Genomic DNA, 18,131 nt, shown 5'->3' on the forward strand with positions numbered 1-18,131 from the left:
AGGCGCTATTGACTCATGCCTGTAATCCCAGCATTTTGGGAGGCCCAGACGGGGGGATCACATGAGGTCAGGAGTTCGAGACCAGCCTGGCCAACATGGTGAAATCTTGTCTCTACTAACAATACAAAAATAAGCCAGTCCTGGTGGCACGTGCCTGCAATCCCAGCTACTTGGGAGGCTGAGGTAGGACAATACTTTGAATTTGGAAGGCGGAGGTTGCAGTAAACCGAGATTGTGTGGTTGCACTCCAGCCTGGGCAAGAGCAAAACTCCATCTAAAAAAAAAAAAAAAAAAAAGGAAAAAAAAGAATTTATTTACAGTCTATATACCGGTGTTTTACTTAAAGTAACTCCATTATTAACAAGTATTTACCCTTTTTACAGACAGGGCCATTGAGACTCAGATTAACACATCCAATATTCGTTAGGGAGCAGCCACTCAGAGATTGGAAACCAAAAACCAGACTACTTCTCTTTAGCTGGGCGGTGTGGCAATATGATAACGAATTCTTTTACTTCTTGGAATTTGGACTTGTTTTAACTTGGGAAGTGCTCTAACGTATACAGAAGAAGTAGATCTTTAAACACATACAGACATCAAAAACCGAGATACTCTCCTCTGTGTACATGTTTGACACTTTGGTTTAGAGATTCTTATTCTCTAAATGACAGCAAACCTCCCTACTCCATTATTTCTTATGCCTTGGTATTACTGGTAGTAGAGGAGCCGGGACTGAATGCGTTTTCTTGCCTTTCCTGGTCTTTCAGTTTTCGAAAAGGGGCGCTACATCGTTATATAAAATGCTGCGAAAAGCGAGTAATTCTTTTGTTTAGGGATAGTTCTCACGTGTTTATCACGTCTGTTCGGGGCAAGGGGGAAAAGGGCCGTAGGAAAGGCGACACCAACGGCCGTTGCAACGCGCTCAAGGTAATTCAGGGCATTACGCAGCCCGCTATCCAGGGCTTAGGCTCAGTGTGGCAATGTCACGCGCATCTCCGGCCTCATTTATGAGGAGACCCGGGTGGTGCTTAAGCTGTTCCTGGAAAACGTGATCCGGGACGCTGTGACTGACACGGAGCATGACAAGCGCAAGATCGTCACCTCCACGGACGTGGTCTACGCTCTCAAACCCCAGGGTCGAACCCTGCAAGGCTTTGGCCCTTAAGTGAGGCCAGACTTTTTTTGCAGCATTGTTAATGGTCCTTTTCAGGACCGCTTAGGTTTTCTCCTGAAGGGCTCTCGCTTGAAATTGTGGAAACTTAACTTACTAAGCAATATTGTGTGTTTTAATGCTGTGGGTGCCCAAAAGCTGTAAGTGTAGAATGCTGTAAAGTATAAGTTTACACTAAGCCTGATAAACATGAAACACAGGTTGTAAATTAATCATGTATTTAGAGATTAGAAATCTGGTGGGCTGGCTGAGGACATCAACAGCTACATTGTCACTTACAAGCTTTTAAAATGTGGTTATGGTAGTGTTTTTCTCATTACTATTATGATTACACTCTGTAACTAAAGTTGTAGTTTTAGTGCTGACCCAACTTTATTACATTCTGCTTAATAAGCCATTTAAGTAACCACAGAATACCCAGCAATTAGCAAAAACAGCATAATTTGCATAAACAAATTAGCAGGTGTCATTCTGACAAATGTGTCTGCAGTGGAGGGACTGGCTCCCTTACTGGTTCAATGATCTAATTTAGCAGCACTGAAAGAAGTTTTCCTGTTTTGTGCCTTTTGTAGGGCTGATGGCCCCACAGGGTAGTGGGGTGTCCCTTATGCTGTGCTAAGGTGCAGGATCCGAGAAATAAACAGACAGGACACAGAAGTACAAGGAAAATGCAGCTGGGCTCAGGGGGCCACACTACCTATGAGTGAAGTCAAGCGAGGCCCCGAATGTCCAGAAGCGCATTTATTGTGTATAGGTTAGGGGACAGGGCAGTGATTGAAGTCATCTTTAAGGATAGTGATAGGGTTGTGAGCAATGAAACATGGTGTCCACTCCATTAGGTCACCTAGGCTTAGAGGTGGACAGTGCGCAGCAAGGGGTCCATTCCCATTAGGTCTTTGAGGCGAGGGCTGTGTGCAGTGAGGGGTGACCTTAGGTCACCAAGGCACAGAGGTGGGCCGTGAGCAGTGAAGAGGTGCAGAGTGCAATACCTCTATCTATGGGCAAACTACTAAGAAGATTTATAGGAGGATACTTTAAGTCACACAGCATTGACAGCGCTGTCAGGGTCTACGCCACCTGCTGGCAGCTTCCAATGAGTTCTATAGGGGAATGCTTTTCCAGCAGCACAGTAACAAGAGCTGATAAAATTCAATCACCAAGGTGTGATTTCCAGTCTGACGGCAGCCTTCCACAAGAACTGGAGCAAGGTCCTACAACTCCTTTAACAGGAGGAGTGGCTCTTGCCTCAAGCTTGCCATATAGCAGGTATCTTTACGATACTGAACGCTGCCACCTGGGCCATGGATTCTTGTCCTTTTCTCCCATTATAAGATGCTTATTCCTTAATTCATGTTCTGTACTGTGTCTACTCTAGGAATTCCTTTGATTATGAACTAAGATATAATTATATATATATGTAGGGAAATATTCTTTAGGCATACATACTATGAACTATTATATGATTATAAGCAGAGGATTATATAAAAGGAAATAACTGAGTAGTAACACTACAAACTGAGATAATCTTCAAGCCCTAATTCTATAAACTAATTTATGATTATATAAAGGATTATATAAAAGGAAATAACTGAGTAGTGACACTATAAACTGAGATATTCTTCAGGCCTTAGTTGTGCCAGGGTTCTGCTTAGCTCTCCTTCCTTGATGCCTATATGCGGCGTTACCCACACCTTTGCTTGTGATCCATTGTAAATATAGAAACACTTCGATAAAGGTGTAACTGCAATAAGTTATGTCTCAATTGCTGTTTGAGAGAGTATGGAGATCAAAGAGCCAATTAAACATCTCAAAAGGGGGAAAAATCCTCCAGAATGTGGACATTTGAGACAATTGCTTTGTTGAAAAAGTCGCCAACAAAAGACTGAAGGAGACTAAAGTAACACAGCAACTAAACAATGTGTTCATTGCATTCTGTCTCCAAAGATGTTTCAAAGGGCGTTTTGGAGTCAACCAAGCAAACTTGAATGTGGACTGGATAATAGGTCATTTTAGTAAGGTTTTTTAGGTTTTTTTTTTTTTTTTTTTTTTTCCCCACTGTGTCGGTCAGGCTGGTCTTGAACTCCCAACCTCAGGTGATCCACCCACCTTGGTCTCCAAAGTGCTTGGATTACAGGCATGAGCCGCCACGCCCGGCCATTTTAGTAAGTTTTTAAAGAAAATTTTGATGTATTGAGATTACATGTAATTTCCCTTATTTTTAGGAATTAGATGCTGAAGTATATAGGTTTAAAGTATCATGAGTCTGTCATTTGCTTTCAGATGGTGGTAAAGTACACTCTATTGAATCTAGGTGGTGGATGATTGATAAACACATCTTTTATCATGTATTTTTTCAGAATATTTTTATAATAAAAATCTGGGATACAGTAGCAGATAACAAAACTGCTAAAAACTCTGGCACCATCAGGAGAGAGGCCTCTCAACAGGTGAGTATAAAAGACCTATCTGCAGAATAGGATCAAGTAGCAGGACACTCAGCTGCATGACACTTGTCATAAGCATGCATTTATTTCTCTTGCTCTGGCTCTGATCAGCAGAGGGGAACGACAGGGGACCAGGGCATTTCAAGTAATGTTGGCAGAGTGTAGGTCTACAGTAGTGTGAAGACACGAGTGGCAATAAGTAGTTGGATGCCATGGACACTGGGAATGCATATATGAACAAAACACAGGCCTGGCAGTTGACTGAGTGACGAGGACTTCCCCTTGCAAACTGAGAAAATGAGAATTAACCTAATGCTGTTGGAAGCATGTTAACGAGGTATGACACAGAGAAATTTGCATTTAAGTTACATCAATTATTTTGGATATAGCGGCCATAAACTTTGTGCTGTGTAGTGAAAACATTGTGTTCTGTTAAGGTCAAGACCGGAAACAGCCTACTCAAAGGGGATAATATGAGGAAGATTTCTTAGCAAATTGAGGGCAGGATACAGAAACCTAAAAAAATAGTGTCTCCATCCAGGTATAGTAAGGATCACTTACAACCCTGAAGGGGTATGAGAAGCAGTCATTAGAGCTGCACAGAGGGGGTCCCTGACAGGACTTGTGGCCTGGAGAGAGGGATGCAGCAGCCTATGGTGACACCTGAAAGGGAAACTGGCGAATAAATACCCCATCTGATTCTTTCTTCCCTCCAGTCTCCTGCATGGAGTTTCCACTGGCTGAATCCTACCAGAAGGAGGAGGTCCAGGTAGCACATTGATAAGATCCATACAGTTAGTCTCTCAAAGCCCAGGGCTTGGAGGAGAAAGTGGAAATAAGTCTGGAGGTCTGACTGGAAGATACTTTGCTCTGTGCCCCAGGCTGGAGTGCATTGGCACGACCTCGACCTCGCCTCACTGCGACCTCTGCCTCCCGGGTTCAGCCTCCTGAGTGGCTGGGATTACAGGTGCGTGCCACCACGTAGAGTCGGGGTTTTGCAATGTTGGCTAGAGTGGTCACGAACTCCTTGAGCCACCGAGCTCGGCGGGGAAACGGCTCTTTCCCTCCCTCCTTCCTTCCTCTCTTTTCTTTCTTTCGTCTTTGAGACAGTCTCACTGTCGCCCAGGCTGGAGCGCAGCGGTGCCATCTCGCAATCCCTGAAACCTCCGCCTCCCCTGCTGAAGCGATTCTCCTGCCTCAGCCGTTGCAGAATAGCTGCGACTGCAGGCGAGCGCCGCCACGCCGGGCCAACTTTCGTACTTAGCATTTTCAGTAGACGGGGTTTCACCATTTTTGTGCCCAGGCTAGTCTGGAACTTCTGAGCTTTAGTAATCCGCCCGCCTCGGTCTCCCAAGGTGCTGGGATTACAGGCGAGGCACCCTGCCCCGCCACAAATACTGGATTTTTAAGTTTACCAGTGATTGACCTGTCCCGAACAGATGAGATCATTCAGGTACTATGACTAATAACACGTAATGCTAGTGTAATAAAACCCCGCCACCTAATACAGAATCAGTTAAATTTTAGAAACCCGAGGATAAAACACATCCCATACATCACAAAACTGCTGGTATTCTTAAATCATTTCCACCATCTTTCTCCGTGGAGGCCTGAGATAGAAATACCCAAGTTCCTAATGTTTTCCCGCCTTCCTTTTGTCCGGGGCACACCCGACACCCGCCATCTTGGGAGGATCGCTCAAAACGGCTTGGTTTAACTCTGCTACAACCCCAGAAAGTTTACAAAAGGAAACTCACATCGCCTACGTCTTCGTGGTGAGCAGTTACGGCCCTTCGTTTGAGGAAGGAGGTGGCCCTGAAAAGGGCCTTTTGTGGGAGAGCAGTCAACAGCAAGCCAGAATGAGGCTCAGCCGCCGAAGCCGTAGAGGGTGCGGCCCTGGCGCTTGAGCGCGTACACCACGTCCATGGCGGTGACCGTCTTGCGCTTGGCGTGCTCCGTGTAAGTCACGGCGTCCCGGATCACGTTCTCCAGAAACACCTTGAGCACCCCGCGGGTCTCCTCATAAATAAGGCCCGAGATGCGCTTTACGCCGCCGCGTCGGGCCAGGCGCCGGATGGCGGGCTTGGTGATGCCCTGGATGTTGTCACGCAGCACTTTCCGGTGCCGCTTGGCGCCTCCCTTTCCCAAGCCTTTACCTCCTTTCCCTCTGCCAGACATGACCACAAGCAAACTGCAACCCTACCTCTGCAACTTCAGTACTTCTTGAAGCCCCTTATATATCAATAATGCGGACCTTTTTGGAGACTGAAATGGAGGGGCGGGAACGAAACCTGTGTCTCCGCCTTTTCCCTACCTTACTGGGCGTCCCCGACACTGTGGTCTAAGGAACCAAGCGGGCGGGGAAATGCAACTCGGTTTGATTCCTTTCTGTTTCCTTGTTTTGGTCTTGTGTGCAGGTTTCTGTGTCCTCCAGTCTAGTGCCTGTTGGCTCTCAAAGAACTGATTATGTTTGTCTCTTAACAGCCTTAACATTTGTAAAAAGGAGGCAGTAACCCTACATACACTTGTCTACAAAATGGATAGACAAGAAAATAACGTAACTATTTCTTTTAAGACAGTCTCGCTCTGTAGCCCAGGCTGGGGTGCAGTGGCGGGTTCTCGGCTCACTGCAACCTCCGCTTCCCGGGTTCAAGCGATTCTTCTGCCTCAGCCCGCGGAGTAGCTGCGACTACAGGCGCGTGCCACCACGCCTGGCTAAAATTTTGTATTTTTAGTAGAAACGGAGTTTCGTCATATTGACAAGGCTGGTCTGAACTGACCTCAGGTGATCGGCCCCTGCTTGGCCTCCCAAAGTGCTTGGATTACAGGCATGAGCCATCGCTCCCGGCCTTAATTTTTAAACGTTAAGATTCCTTTAAAATGTATTTTTATTAATTTTAAAAATATAGCAAGCAATACTTATTAAATTTGGCCGATCATGAGACTGCGTTTGACAGAGAAATAGGCATTCACATCGTTTTCGGCATTCCTAATAAAATAGGATCTGTAAGAAGGGAAACCAATATTAATTGAATTTACATTCTTAGTATTCCAATGTATAATGCAATATTTGAGGCTTGAAGACATAATCATCTAATAAGTGGTATTGTATTCTTGGGCTCAATTTTGTAGTCTCATTGTTTTGCTATCTACAACTGCTTTCCTGCCAGTAAAGCATACATGGGAAATCATGACGAATAAAGGTTTGCAAATTAACAAAAATACTAATCAATTCTGTGAAAGACTGTGCTAATAAAAGATTCCTGAATAAATTTACGCACAGATCATAGATGATGTGTAGTAGAAAAATTCCAACATTAACTTATATTCTACACCTTCACATTCATTGCCTCCGATATACTGCAGGGGTAACTTAAAAATTTCTTCTCTGCTGATACCTAAAGTCAGTGAAAACATTCTTCATTTTGAGGTTAAGAGTCTACTTAAATTTTGGCTTAGGTTCATTTGCCTGTAGGCATAGACACAGAGATCTCTAATGCTCTCCTTTTTGAGGTAGGCACCAAAGGATCATTCATTCATTCAGTAATTTAACGTCCTCTAAATACGAAGAATGGTGTACAAATACCAGGTTTACAAAGATGATCAATTTATTCTCTTAAAAAACTTAAAAGTTTAGAAAAGGGAAAAGCAAACTCAGGGTTAGGGGACAGACATCAAACCAGCATACTTTTTTTTTTTGAGATGGAGTTTCGCTCTTTTTGCCCAGGATATAGTGCAATGGCCTGGTCTCAGCGGAGATTAGTTAGCCCAAATACCTTTTTACTTACTGAGACCCTAAGTAGCCATGGGAACCAGTCAGTGTTGCACAAGAATGAAATGGTGGCATCTGTTAATTCACTATATCTAATATGGTGAACAATTGCAAAAATTATTCAATAACTCTTATTAAGACTACAATAATAATCAAAATAATAAACAGTAAACAATCTGAGTTGTGTTTTTTTGAGACAGAGGCTTGCTCTGTCGCCCAGGCTGGAGTGCTGTGGCTCGATCTCGGCTTACTGCAACCTCTGCCTCCTGGGTTCAAGGGATTTTCCTGCCTCAGTTTCCCTAGAAGCTGGGACTATAGGCACCCACCACTACGGCCAGACAATTGTGTGTGTGTGTGTGTGTGTGTGTGTGTGTGTGTTCTAGTGGAGACAGGGTTTCACGGTGTTAGCCAGGATCAGCTTGATCTCTTGATGTCTTGATCTCGTGATCCACCCACCTCGGCCTCCCAAAGTGCTGGGATTACAGGTGTTGAGTCACACGCCCAGCCAGCAATCTTAATTTTAAATCTATCTTAGTGTCTAGAGATTATAAAGCTATGGACTGGAAAAAGAAATGCTTATACCTGTGACTGTCACTGTTGAAAATGATATCCATAATGATGCACAGCCCCTTCCTCCAGAAACCCATAAAATGCCTCCCTACAGGAATTACTGATTTCGACAAATCCAAGTCTATAAGTTTTCCTCTGTTAGAAACCATATTTTTATTTTTGTGGTATATAACATGGTCTTAAGTCCCAGAGACTTGTTTCCAATCTGTGCAAGAGAGTAAATGATTACTTAAGACAATTTAAGTAATTTTAATGAAATTAGTTGAATGAGGAGAGATGACATCTTCAAAGTTGATTATTTTATCTAGGATTTTTTTCCCCAAATTCTTTGGGAAAGAATTTACCTAGGATTTACATGAAAAAGTCCTCTAATCACTATGGAGGGTAGGCCAAAATAACTTGATTTTCTGAAATATGAGTATTTTTGTTAGTAGAAACAGAATATCAAATTACTCGTTTATTTAACAAACATAGGAGTTCATTTCAGCATCCAATTATTTGATGGAAAATATTAATTTTATGCTTAATTATCCAATAATAACCTAATTCCATCATGTGCATTGCAAACTGAAAGATAAGGAATAGTGAAGTTACTCATGTTTGCTGTGAAATGTTTGTTTAGCTCCTTAGGTGGACATATTCAACCAATTAATTTTGGGTGTGACAGCTCAGTTTATATTTTGTGAGTAAAAAGTCCAAGGAGAATGATGAAAATTTTGAAAGTGATTGTAATGAGATTTTTTTCCTCTCTAATCCTCAATGTCCACACTTGTAATGTTGAAATTTGTATTTTATTTTAGTAAATAGTGATTTTTACCATTTATTCAACCAGGTTGGAGAGAGAGAGAAAGACGAACCAAAATTTGTATTTTAAATGTGACTTTAAAGTATAAAAATATGTACAAAATTCTATGGTGAATATTGGCAAAAAAAAAAAAAGTCTTCCATTAAATTATTTACAATTTTAAAGTGATGGGACAGGAACATGTGAACTGTTAATGCTCAGAAGCTCTCGCTCTCAGTGCTCACAGTTGGTAACATGATGTTGGCCTGCCATTCTATTATTTCTTGATTCAGTTTTCTTTAAGGAGATGTGGTAGTTGATCTTTAATGCCTATTTTAGGTCTGAAAAATCCATGATCCTAACTTTTAAGAGAAGATTGGTCACTGTTTAGGACTTTTTTCTATAAGAAGAATGATGTAACCCCACCCTGATCCTTCTGGAAATTTTTAAACCACTAAAATATTGAGATCAAATCCAGCTTACATACTAGTAACTTAAATGCTGTTTGAAAACAAAAACCAACCAAACAAAAAAACCCGTCTTTTCTAAAATAATCACCCTTCTTGTACATAGAACTTTCTACCCCAGTGCCAGTTCCTAGAGCTTGATGCAAACAGCTCGCCAGAGAGCCTGTGCTACTGTTCTTGCGAAAAAAACCAATTTTCCTACACATTTGTGTAAAAATGAGTTTACCTGTATAAAGTCAAGAAGATAAGAATGTAGGGAACAATGTCCTGGAATAGACATTTGCAAATGAAAGAGGGAAAAATAGTATTTTTAAGGAAAACCTGAAAGTTGTCTCGATTTGACTGAAGTTTGAAAGAGAGTTGGGGGAATAAGGAAACTTTGAAGATGCCAGTTTTAAAACTATGCACAGAAACTAAGGCAGGAAGGAAGCCCGAAGCCTCTCGGGTCAGTTTCCCCCAAATCCCTAATTATTTCCTGCTCAGATTTCTTATATTTTTACTCTTTTTTAAGGGGCAACAAACACAGCAGCGCAGTAGAGCCGAAGAGTCCTTTTCCAGCAGGGCCGCGCATGGAGCAGGGAACCAATCATCGCTCAGCGTCTCTCTATATAAACCCTCAGCCTCCGCCGGAGAGGACAAGCCGCTCTGACACTTTGAGCTTACTTTTGTCTTTGGCAAGGCAGCAACATGTCGGAGACTGCTCCAGTGGCTCCTACCACTCCTGCACCCGCGGAAAAAACACCTGTGAAGAAGAAGGTGAAGAAAGCAGGCGCAGCGGCTGGAAAACGCAAGGCATCGGGACCCCCAGTGTCTGAGCTCATCACCAAGGCAGTGGCAGCTTCCAAGGAGCGCAGCGGCGTTTCTCTTGCCGCGCTTAAGAAAGCGCTTGCGGCTGCCGGATACGATGTAGAGAAAAACAACAGCCGCATCAAGCTTGGCCTCAAAAGTTTGGTGAGCAAAGGCACCCTGGTGCAGACTAAAGGCACTGGTGCTTCTGGCTCCTTCAAACTCAACAAGAAGGCGGCTTCCGGGGAAGCTAAGCCTAAGGCTAAGAAGGCTGGCGCAGCCAAGCCTAAGAAGCCCGCAGGGGCAGCCAAGAAAGCCAAGAAGGCGACTGGTGCCGTTACCCCCAAGAAAAGCGTCAAGAAGTCCCATAAGAAAGCAAGAAAGGGGGCAACAGCTGCTGGGACCAAGAAACCTGCCAAGAGTGCGAAAAAGGTGAAAGCATCACAGCCGAAGAAAGCTGCCAAGAGTCCGGCCAAGGCCAAAGTTCCTAAACCCAAGGCAGCCAAGCCTAAAGCGGCGAAGCCGAAGGTTACAAAGGCGAAGAAGGCGGCTCCGAAGAAAAAGTGAAACTGGCGGGACGTTCCTCTTTGAAAATTTAAACGGCTCTTTTCAGAGCCACCTAGAGATCTCAGTAAAAAGAGCTGTAACTTGTTTTCTTAGAGGAAGGGGGTGGCGTGGGAATGGCGGACGGGTCTACCCTAGTCAATGCAAGTTGGGGTTCAAGTAAGCTCACCGTTCCCTGCAGCCTGGGTGCGAAGATCCTCCCGCCACAGCCACCGGAGTAGCTATGGCTACTTGAGCCACTACCCCCGGGTTTTTCTTTAAATTCCCGCCGTGGTGTGTGATTGGCTAGCTGATTTCTCTTAAAGCGAGGCGCCTAAAAGTGGCTTGTAACTTTTAGGTACCAGGATTTTACTCCTGGTACCAGTGATATGGTGTAAATGCTTTGCTTTACTTTAGTGTTGAGATTACTTTTTGAGCTACAGCCCTTCTGGTTTTGAGGAGGACGTTGCCAGCGAAGGGTTCCTGCGGCCCACGATCTTGTGTAACCAATCGTTGGCGATGGTCAGCTGTAGGTGGCGCCAAATGCCCGTCTTTTCGCAGGCTTTGTTACCCGCTCCCGAATCTGGGGTACCGGCCGTCAGGTAAGTTGTTGGAAACGCATTTTGGGGCCGGGCGCGGTAGCTCATGCCTGCAATCTCAGCACTTCGGGAGGCCAAGACGGGTGGATCATGAGGTCAGCAGTTTGAGACCAGCCTGACCAACATGGTGAAACCCCGTCTTTAGTAAAAAAATACATAAAATCGCCGGGGCGTGGTGGCGCACGCCTGTAATCCCAGCTACTACGCGGAGCCTTGAACTCGGGAGACTGAGGTTGCAGTGAACCGAGATCTCGCCGCTGCATTCCAACCTGGGCGACAGAGCGACACTTCCTATAGGCGGTGGGGGTGGGGGGCGGGGGCAGGCGGAAAGGCAGTGTGGTTATTGTTTCTTTTCTGTTAGTGGCCAGCATCTCCAGGACTTATTTTCCCAGAGTCTCTCTTGGCTGTTCACTTATTTTTGCCTACTTTTAACTTTGTAGGACTGCCTCCAGGTAACACCCGCGTGCTGGCCCAACCCGCTCGAGTAGCTGTCTTTGCGGAGTACGCGGTATATTAACCCTGCTGGCAACTGTAGGCCCGCGTGGGAAGAGCAGGTCTTGCGTTTGCCGAGATTTTGGTCTTGTTTCCCGCGGCCAGATAATATTAGGGAAAAAATACAATTCTAGTATTAAGCCAATCGGGGAAGAAGTCATCATAGTCTGTGTCTCAGTTTTGTAAAACATGCTCTTCCATTGGTTTGCACAGCCTGCTGATGAATTAACCAATCATAATGTATTTTTAGATTTTTATTTGCTTGGTTTTTCCTAGAGAAAATTTTTCACCAGAGCACGATTATTAAAATTTGTGTATGCTGGGATATAAGTATTGCTATCACCCTGAGGCTAAGGGATAGTGAAAAGTATGAAAGGAGAAACCTTGGGGAAGGCAGCAAGGAACCTGAAATTGGGGTTACCAAGACAAAGAAAATGAGCCCTAGGAAGGTGGGCTGACCTGTATGTACCACTATTTCCATTTTATCTGGGAAGCTGAGGTGTTGTTTAATTTTGTTTTTGATTTTAGGAAAGCCCACTTAACTGTGCTGAGAAATCTGGACATAATCTGATTTCTACAGATGTTTATGGAACTCTAGATGGGAAAAGATTACATGATTTTCACAAATCCTAAACGCAATTTGGTATTTCCTTTGTGAGTTCAGGCAGGTAATCACTGGATTTCACATCAATGATAATCACAGATATTTTCATATCACTTTGTACTTATTGTAGGTATAGTTTACACTAATTGTGAACCTTTCAAACTAACATTATTACACTTTCTGCTAGATCTTATTTGACGTGTAACTGAAGTATATACAGACTTTAAGAAAAAAACTTTTAGTGTCACTACCTTTCTTACCCTGTATATATTTTTTTAAAAATGTGGTTTTGAGAACGTGTCTATAGATTTCCAGAATCTAGAGTACATAGCAAAAAACAAGTCATAAACTGTTTTTATTTGTTTGTGACTGAGTTTCACTCTTGTTGGCCAGGCTGGAGTGCAGTGGCGTGATCTTGGCTCACTGCAACTTCCGTCTCCTGGGTTCAAGGAATTCTCCTGCCTCAGCTTCCCGAGTAGCTGGGACTACAGGCGTGTGCCACAATGCTCAGCTAATTTTTGTATTTTTTGTAGAGACGGAATTTCTTCATGTTGGCCAGGATGGTCTTGATCTCTTGACTTCGTGATCCCCCCACCCCCCTCCCTCCCTGCCTTGGCCTCCCAAAGTGCTAAGATTACAGGCGTGAACCACCGTGCCCGGTCCAAGTCATGAACTCTTAAACAAGTTTGCAGTGGGACCAAATATTATAAATCCTTTATGAGGATAATGCCTCTTAATCTTACTTCTTTGTTTACATTATGTTTATTAGTTAATATATTTTACATTATTATTTGCCTCCCAGCCCCCCAAAATGAAATGTAGCCTGATATTTTTCTAGTTTAGCAGGAGCTTAATTTCTTGGGAACTACGGCTACATCACACAATTTCTTTGTAGAGAAAGCCAAAATACCTCCCAGTATGAGAGTGGCTTGATTGAGAAGGGGATCTGAATAAATGGGAGGATGTGATCTTTTTTTTTAAAGGCAGAGTTTTGCTCTGTAGCCCAGACTGGAGTGCAGTGGTGCGATATTGGCTCATTGCAACCTCTGCCTCCCAGGTCCCGGTTCAAGCAATTCTGTGTCAGCCTCCCGGGTAGCTGGGATTACAGGCATGCACCACAGTTCCTAGCTAATTTTTGTATTTCTAGAACAGAGAGGGTTTCATCATGTTGGCCAGGCTGATCTTGAACTCCTGACCTCGTGATCTGCCCGCCTCGGCCACCCAAAGTGCTAGAATGACAGGCATAAGCCACTGTGCCTGCTTGTGAAATATTTATTCAAAATAATCTTTTTGAAAATAATAGATTGTGTCATTGAGTGGGAAAGACAGGTATGTAGGGGTGAGCCAAACTTCTTCACCCTCTGAAAGTTCAATGAAAATCAACAGAAAACAGACAGATTAATAGAAAAGTCATACTTCATTACAGGCTTTTGTGACATGGGCACCTGCAGAATGAAGGCCCAGAAGTACAGGGCAAACTGTCCATTTTTATGCTTAGGTTCAACAAAGTATCAACTGCCATGTAAACTGTGATTGGCCAGAGTGTTTCATCTAATGCTAATAGACTGGGGAAACACAGCAAGGCCTCTGTCTGGACTCTTCTTGGCCTCTGCTGAAATTCCTTCTGCGTATTGGGTAGGACCCTCTCTGGAATGAGGGACGGCCTTATGACCTATAGCCGAACAACGTAAGACACGTACTTCTTTACGGCTAGCTTTCACACAGAAACGAGGGAGAAACGGTACAGTAAAATTTTTAGGTTTTATGGCTTTATGAAGAAAAAGGGGTTCTGGTTTCTATAACCACCTTGGGGAAGAGGGGTTCTAGTTCTTATGTGCAGCCTCAATGAGAGGCCAAAGGAGAGCAGGAGGTCAGAGACAAACTTCTGCTTCTGAGGGTGCTTCTAAGGCCTTCAGTTTGGGTTTTCCCAATCCCCAATGGGGAGAAGATATGTGGGAAAATGACAAGATTTAGGCTTTTGATGAAAAGTGATAAGGAATAACAGAATTAGGTGGGGAATGTGGCATTCCTTAAGAACAGTCCAAATGACTATAATATACCTCTAGTTCCTTACTTTTACAAAGCAGTTATTTAACTGCCTTACTTGGGTAGTTATAATGCATTGATATTAGGTATAGCTAAAATGCTTGTTTTACCTTTAGGAGACTTGGGGCTTAGAAAAGAGAAATGGCAGGAAATGAAAATTTGCTGTCAGTAAATGGTGGATCTAGGTCTCAAACAAGTTTCTTGATTCCTAGTATTCTTAAACTGCTTTACTTCTGTTATATCAACTGGAAAAGGCCTGGTATTGAGAAAGAAGCAGAATTTATGTATTTCTATTTCAGGCCCCTTGTGAAGTACCCATTTCACAATGTGTTTGGAATGCAACAGAAGGAATTAAACATAATGATTCAATCAAGGATCTAGAGTTGCTCTGATTTATATAAATTCATATTCATTTACCACAGAGGACACACACTTGATTTCAAGGAAATCTGGAGTTATTTAAATCTTTTTCCGTATCTTAGTTTGGTAGCAGTTGTAATAAGTACCTTGAGATTTGTAAAGATTAATAATGTCTTAGCATGGAAGTTGTGGAGGGATTTTTATATTATCTTTGTTGCTGGAGAGTATTTACGCTATGGCATAGGTCTGACACAAAAGTAATTTTTAGGATTAGCCTGAAGTCACTACTTTCTTTTAACTGGAGGAAGCAGATTTTCATGGTGTTGTGTGGGGGTCTAAAATATCCCTGTTACACAGTCATTAAATCTAGTTGATTTTTATTTTTTATTTTTATTTATTTTTTTAGATGGAGTCTTGATTTGTAGCCCAGGCTGGAGTGCAGTGGCCTGATCTTGGCTCACTGAAACCTCTGCCTCCAGGGTCTCGGTTCAAGCAATTCTCCTACCTCAGCCTTCCAAGTAGCTGGGATTACAAGCAGGGGCCACCATGCCCAGCTAATTTTTGTATGTTTTAGTAGAGACAGTTTCACCATGTTGGCCAGTCTAGTCTTGAACACCTGACCTTGTGATCTGCCGTCCTTGGCCTCCCAAAATGCTGGGATTAATTAAAGGCATTAGCTACCACACCCAGCCTAAATCTGGCTGATTTTTAAAGAAGTCTCAGTAATTCTAACATTTTCTTCCTTCTACATTCTCTCTTCATTCTCTCATAGTTGGGATGATTCCATTGCTCACTAACTGGTTCCCTAATTTCTCTAGCCTCAAATTTCTAAATTCTTAACCTTTTTTTTTTTTTGAGACAGTCTCGTGCTGTTGACCAGGCTGGAGTGCTGTGGCACAATCTTGGGTCCCTGCAGCCTCCGCCTCCAGCGTTCCAGTGATTCTCCTGCCTCAGCCTCCCAGGTAGCTAGTCTTACAGGCACACACTACCATACCTGGCTAAATTTTTTTTTTTTTTTTTTTTGGCATTTTTACTAGAGATGGGGGTTTTACCATGTTGATTAGGCTGGTCTCGAACTCCTGACCTCAGGTGATTCATCCACCTCAGCGTCCCGAAGTGCTAGGTCAATAGCTGTGAACCACCACGCCCGGCCCATTTTCAAAAACAAAAACCAAATACACCTTATTAAAAAAGTCATTGACTTCTAGGTTCAAGGGAAAGCCCTGTAGCCTCTTTTCATAATACTGTCTGCTCACATTTACAGACACTAATAACAATGCAGCCTTTCGATTTCTTTTCTTTTTTTTACAGCTTTGTTCAGGAGCAGTTTCCTGTGAGAATCTTTTCAGTACTTCCAATTCATTCTGAAGTTACATCTCCATGCAAAACTTCCTCTAATTCAAAACATAAACTTATCTCTGAAAATGTGCTTTCATGACATTTAAGAGTTGAGAATAATTATTATCAATAGAAAAATTTTAAAGCATCAATTATTTTGTCCCATTAACTAAACTGAACTCTAGAACATTTGTCTTCTTTTCCACTACTCTAGGGGCATGTGTGTGTGTGTGTGTGTGTGCATGTGTGTGTGTCTGAATTAAAAAATTCAATCAATTGGGTGAATTATTGTCAGATAGTCATCAAATTCAGTGATTTTATTTTCTGTTTTCCTGTGTGGGAAACCAAGGGTAACAACTTTCTCTGGTCCTTTCATGACCCTTGTTTCCACTGCCTGATTTACAGACAATCTTCCTTATCTTCTGAAGTATATCATTTTATGTATGCAATTTTTAGTTGGGGCAACTACAAAATAAAAACAAAGAAACAAAGAATTTGACCTTTACAGTGCAAATTCCAATATTTTACATACCAGTATTTGCTGTTGACAGGTCAAGTAGGGAGGGTATGGAGAAATAATAAAATGGGATTTCTGAATTGTCTAGAGCTTTAGTTATTATTTTTGTAATATGAAGCTACTGGTTATTCAGAGATTACATACTTTTTGAAAAAATCATAAGTACTTGCAGGCAACTATGTAACTGAAATGGATATACAATACAGTGTGCAAGCAGGTACATAGAAAATACGATCTGACACGAGTCAGACTTTTGATCTTCATAAAATCACAATTTATTTTAAATACATCTGGTACTATTTACTGCTATCTCAGTGCATGCCTTAAAAAAAAGTTGTGTGTGTATATGTGGTTAAATCAAGGCTATTATTTGAATAGTATGCCGAAAGGCTAAAATTTGTCAATGTTAATGTCATATTTCAATGTATATATATCAGCTACTTTTCTGTACAGTTTGCAGTACTAATTATAGTAAAATAGAACTTCACAACCATATAAGATCCTGTACATTTCATTCTATTGTTATTATTCTTTTTAAGAGGGAATCTTGCTTTGTCACCTAGCCTAGAGTGCAGTGGCATGGTCTTGGCTCACTGCAGCCTCAGCCTCGAAGGTTTGATTCTCCTAGCCTCAGCCTCCCAAGTAGCTGGGATTACAGGCACATGCCACCATGCCTGGCTAATTTTTGCGTTTTTTTTTTTTTTTTTTTTTTTTTTTTAGTGGAGACAAAAGTTTCACCATGTCGGCCAAGCTTTTCTTGAACTCCTGACCTTAGGTGATCTGCCTGTCTTGGCCTCTGAAAGTGCTGGGATTACAGGTGTGAGCCACCATGGCTAGCTTAAGATCCTGCAAATTTTAAAACATTCATTTCTTTTATTGTATAAGAAAAATTAAAACATGTTAGTATTTCTTTGGTAGCTCTTTCAGGTGATAAAGCCCTCACAATTAACTGATGAAAATTCTGGTGAGGCTGTTTGTTTAAAACATTAATGCCTAGTGGGGAAAGTTTTGGTTGCAGTACTATCTGATATTTTCTTAGTTCCAGTTTCTTAATTTGTTTTAGATAATTGATAACCATTGATATTACATTTTTGGAGGCTTCATAAATTACTCCATGACTTCTGGCCCATTGCAGCCACTCAGTAACTGTGGATTTTTTTTTTCCTATTTAGAAAAACTACATATTAAAATTACGTAAACTCTATCTTTTATTTTTGTAACCAGGAATACAGTAAATGGTAAATTCTGTTCAGTAATCTTTTACTTTAAATCTAAACTTGACTACATTTCCTGAGGCTTTCTTTTGGGCAAATGACCATGCTAGATGTTCTGGTGGATTAAATAATATAAAAAGATGCATTCTGTGCCCACCACCTCCAAGTCCCCATGTACTGAAGTCCAACAGCTATAAGAGAAATACAGGTTAAATCTTGCTGAGCTAGAACCTTAAAGAAAGTACAGGATACAGGAAACAAGATTCACATAGAGAATACTTTTATCCAGAATAATAGCATGTGTAGTATATTACAAATACCTGACTGCAGTTACCTTAATTATGGAGTTACGCTGTTTTCCTCATGCACTGAATCCAATTCCGTAGGACTCAAGTCTTTTTTTTTTTTTTTTTTTTTTTTTTGA

General features: G+C 42.2%; 2 protein-coding genes and 1 pseudogene across 2 annotated transcripts in view; 2 read left to right on the forward strand and 1 right to left on the reverse strand.

Annotated features, from left to right (window-relative positions):
* The first annotated feature begins 540 nt into the window (after positions 1–540).
* On the forward strand, positions 541–1,684 carry LOC116543222 (annotated as a pseudogene).
* Positions 1,685–5,260: 3,576 nt separating this feature from the next.
* Positions 5,261–18,131, reverse strand: part of LOC116543206 — a 33,812-nt gene continuing 20,941 nt past the window's right edge. Inside the window, exon 5 of the mRNA XM_032268620.1 lies at positions 5,261–5,806. Coding sequence (XP_032124511.1) covers positions 5,482–5,806 — 325 coding nt within the window. The 3' untranslated portion in view covers positions 5,261–5,481. The remainder of the gene's footprint in view (positions 5,807–18,131) is intronic.
* Positions 9,825–10,878, forward strand: H1-3 (H1.3 linker histone, cluster member). Its single transcript, XM_032268591.1, has one exon. It carries the CDS (start codon positions 9,896–9,898, stop codon positions 10,559–10,561), a length of 666 nt encoding a protein of 221 aa, XP_032124482.1. The 5' UTR covers positions 9,825–9,895; the 3' UTR covers positions 10,562–10,878.

This window comes from Sapajus apella, unplaced genomic scaffold (genome assembly GCF_009761245.1).
Source record: "Sapajus apella isolate SASKATOON/1434 unplaced genomic scaffold, GSC_monkey_1.0 scaffold184, whole genome shotgun sequence".
NCBI classification, from domain to species: Eukaryota; Metazoa; Chordata; class Mammalia; order Primates; family Cebidae; genus Sapajus; species Sapajus apella.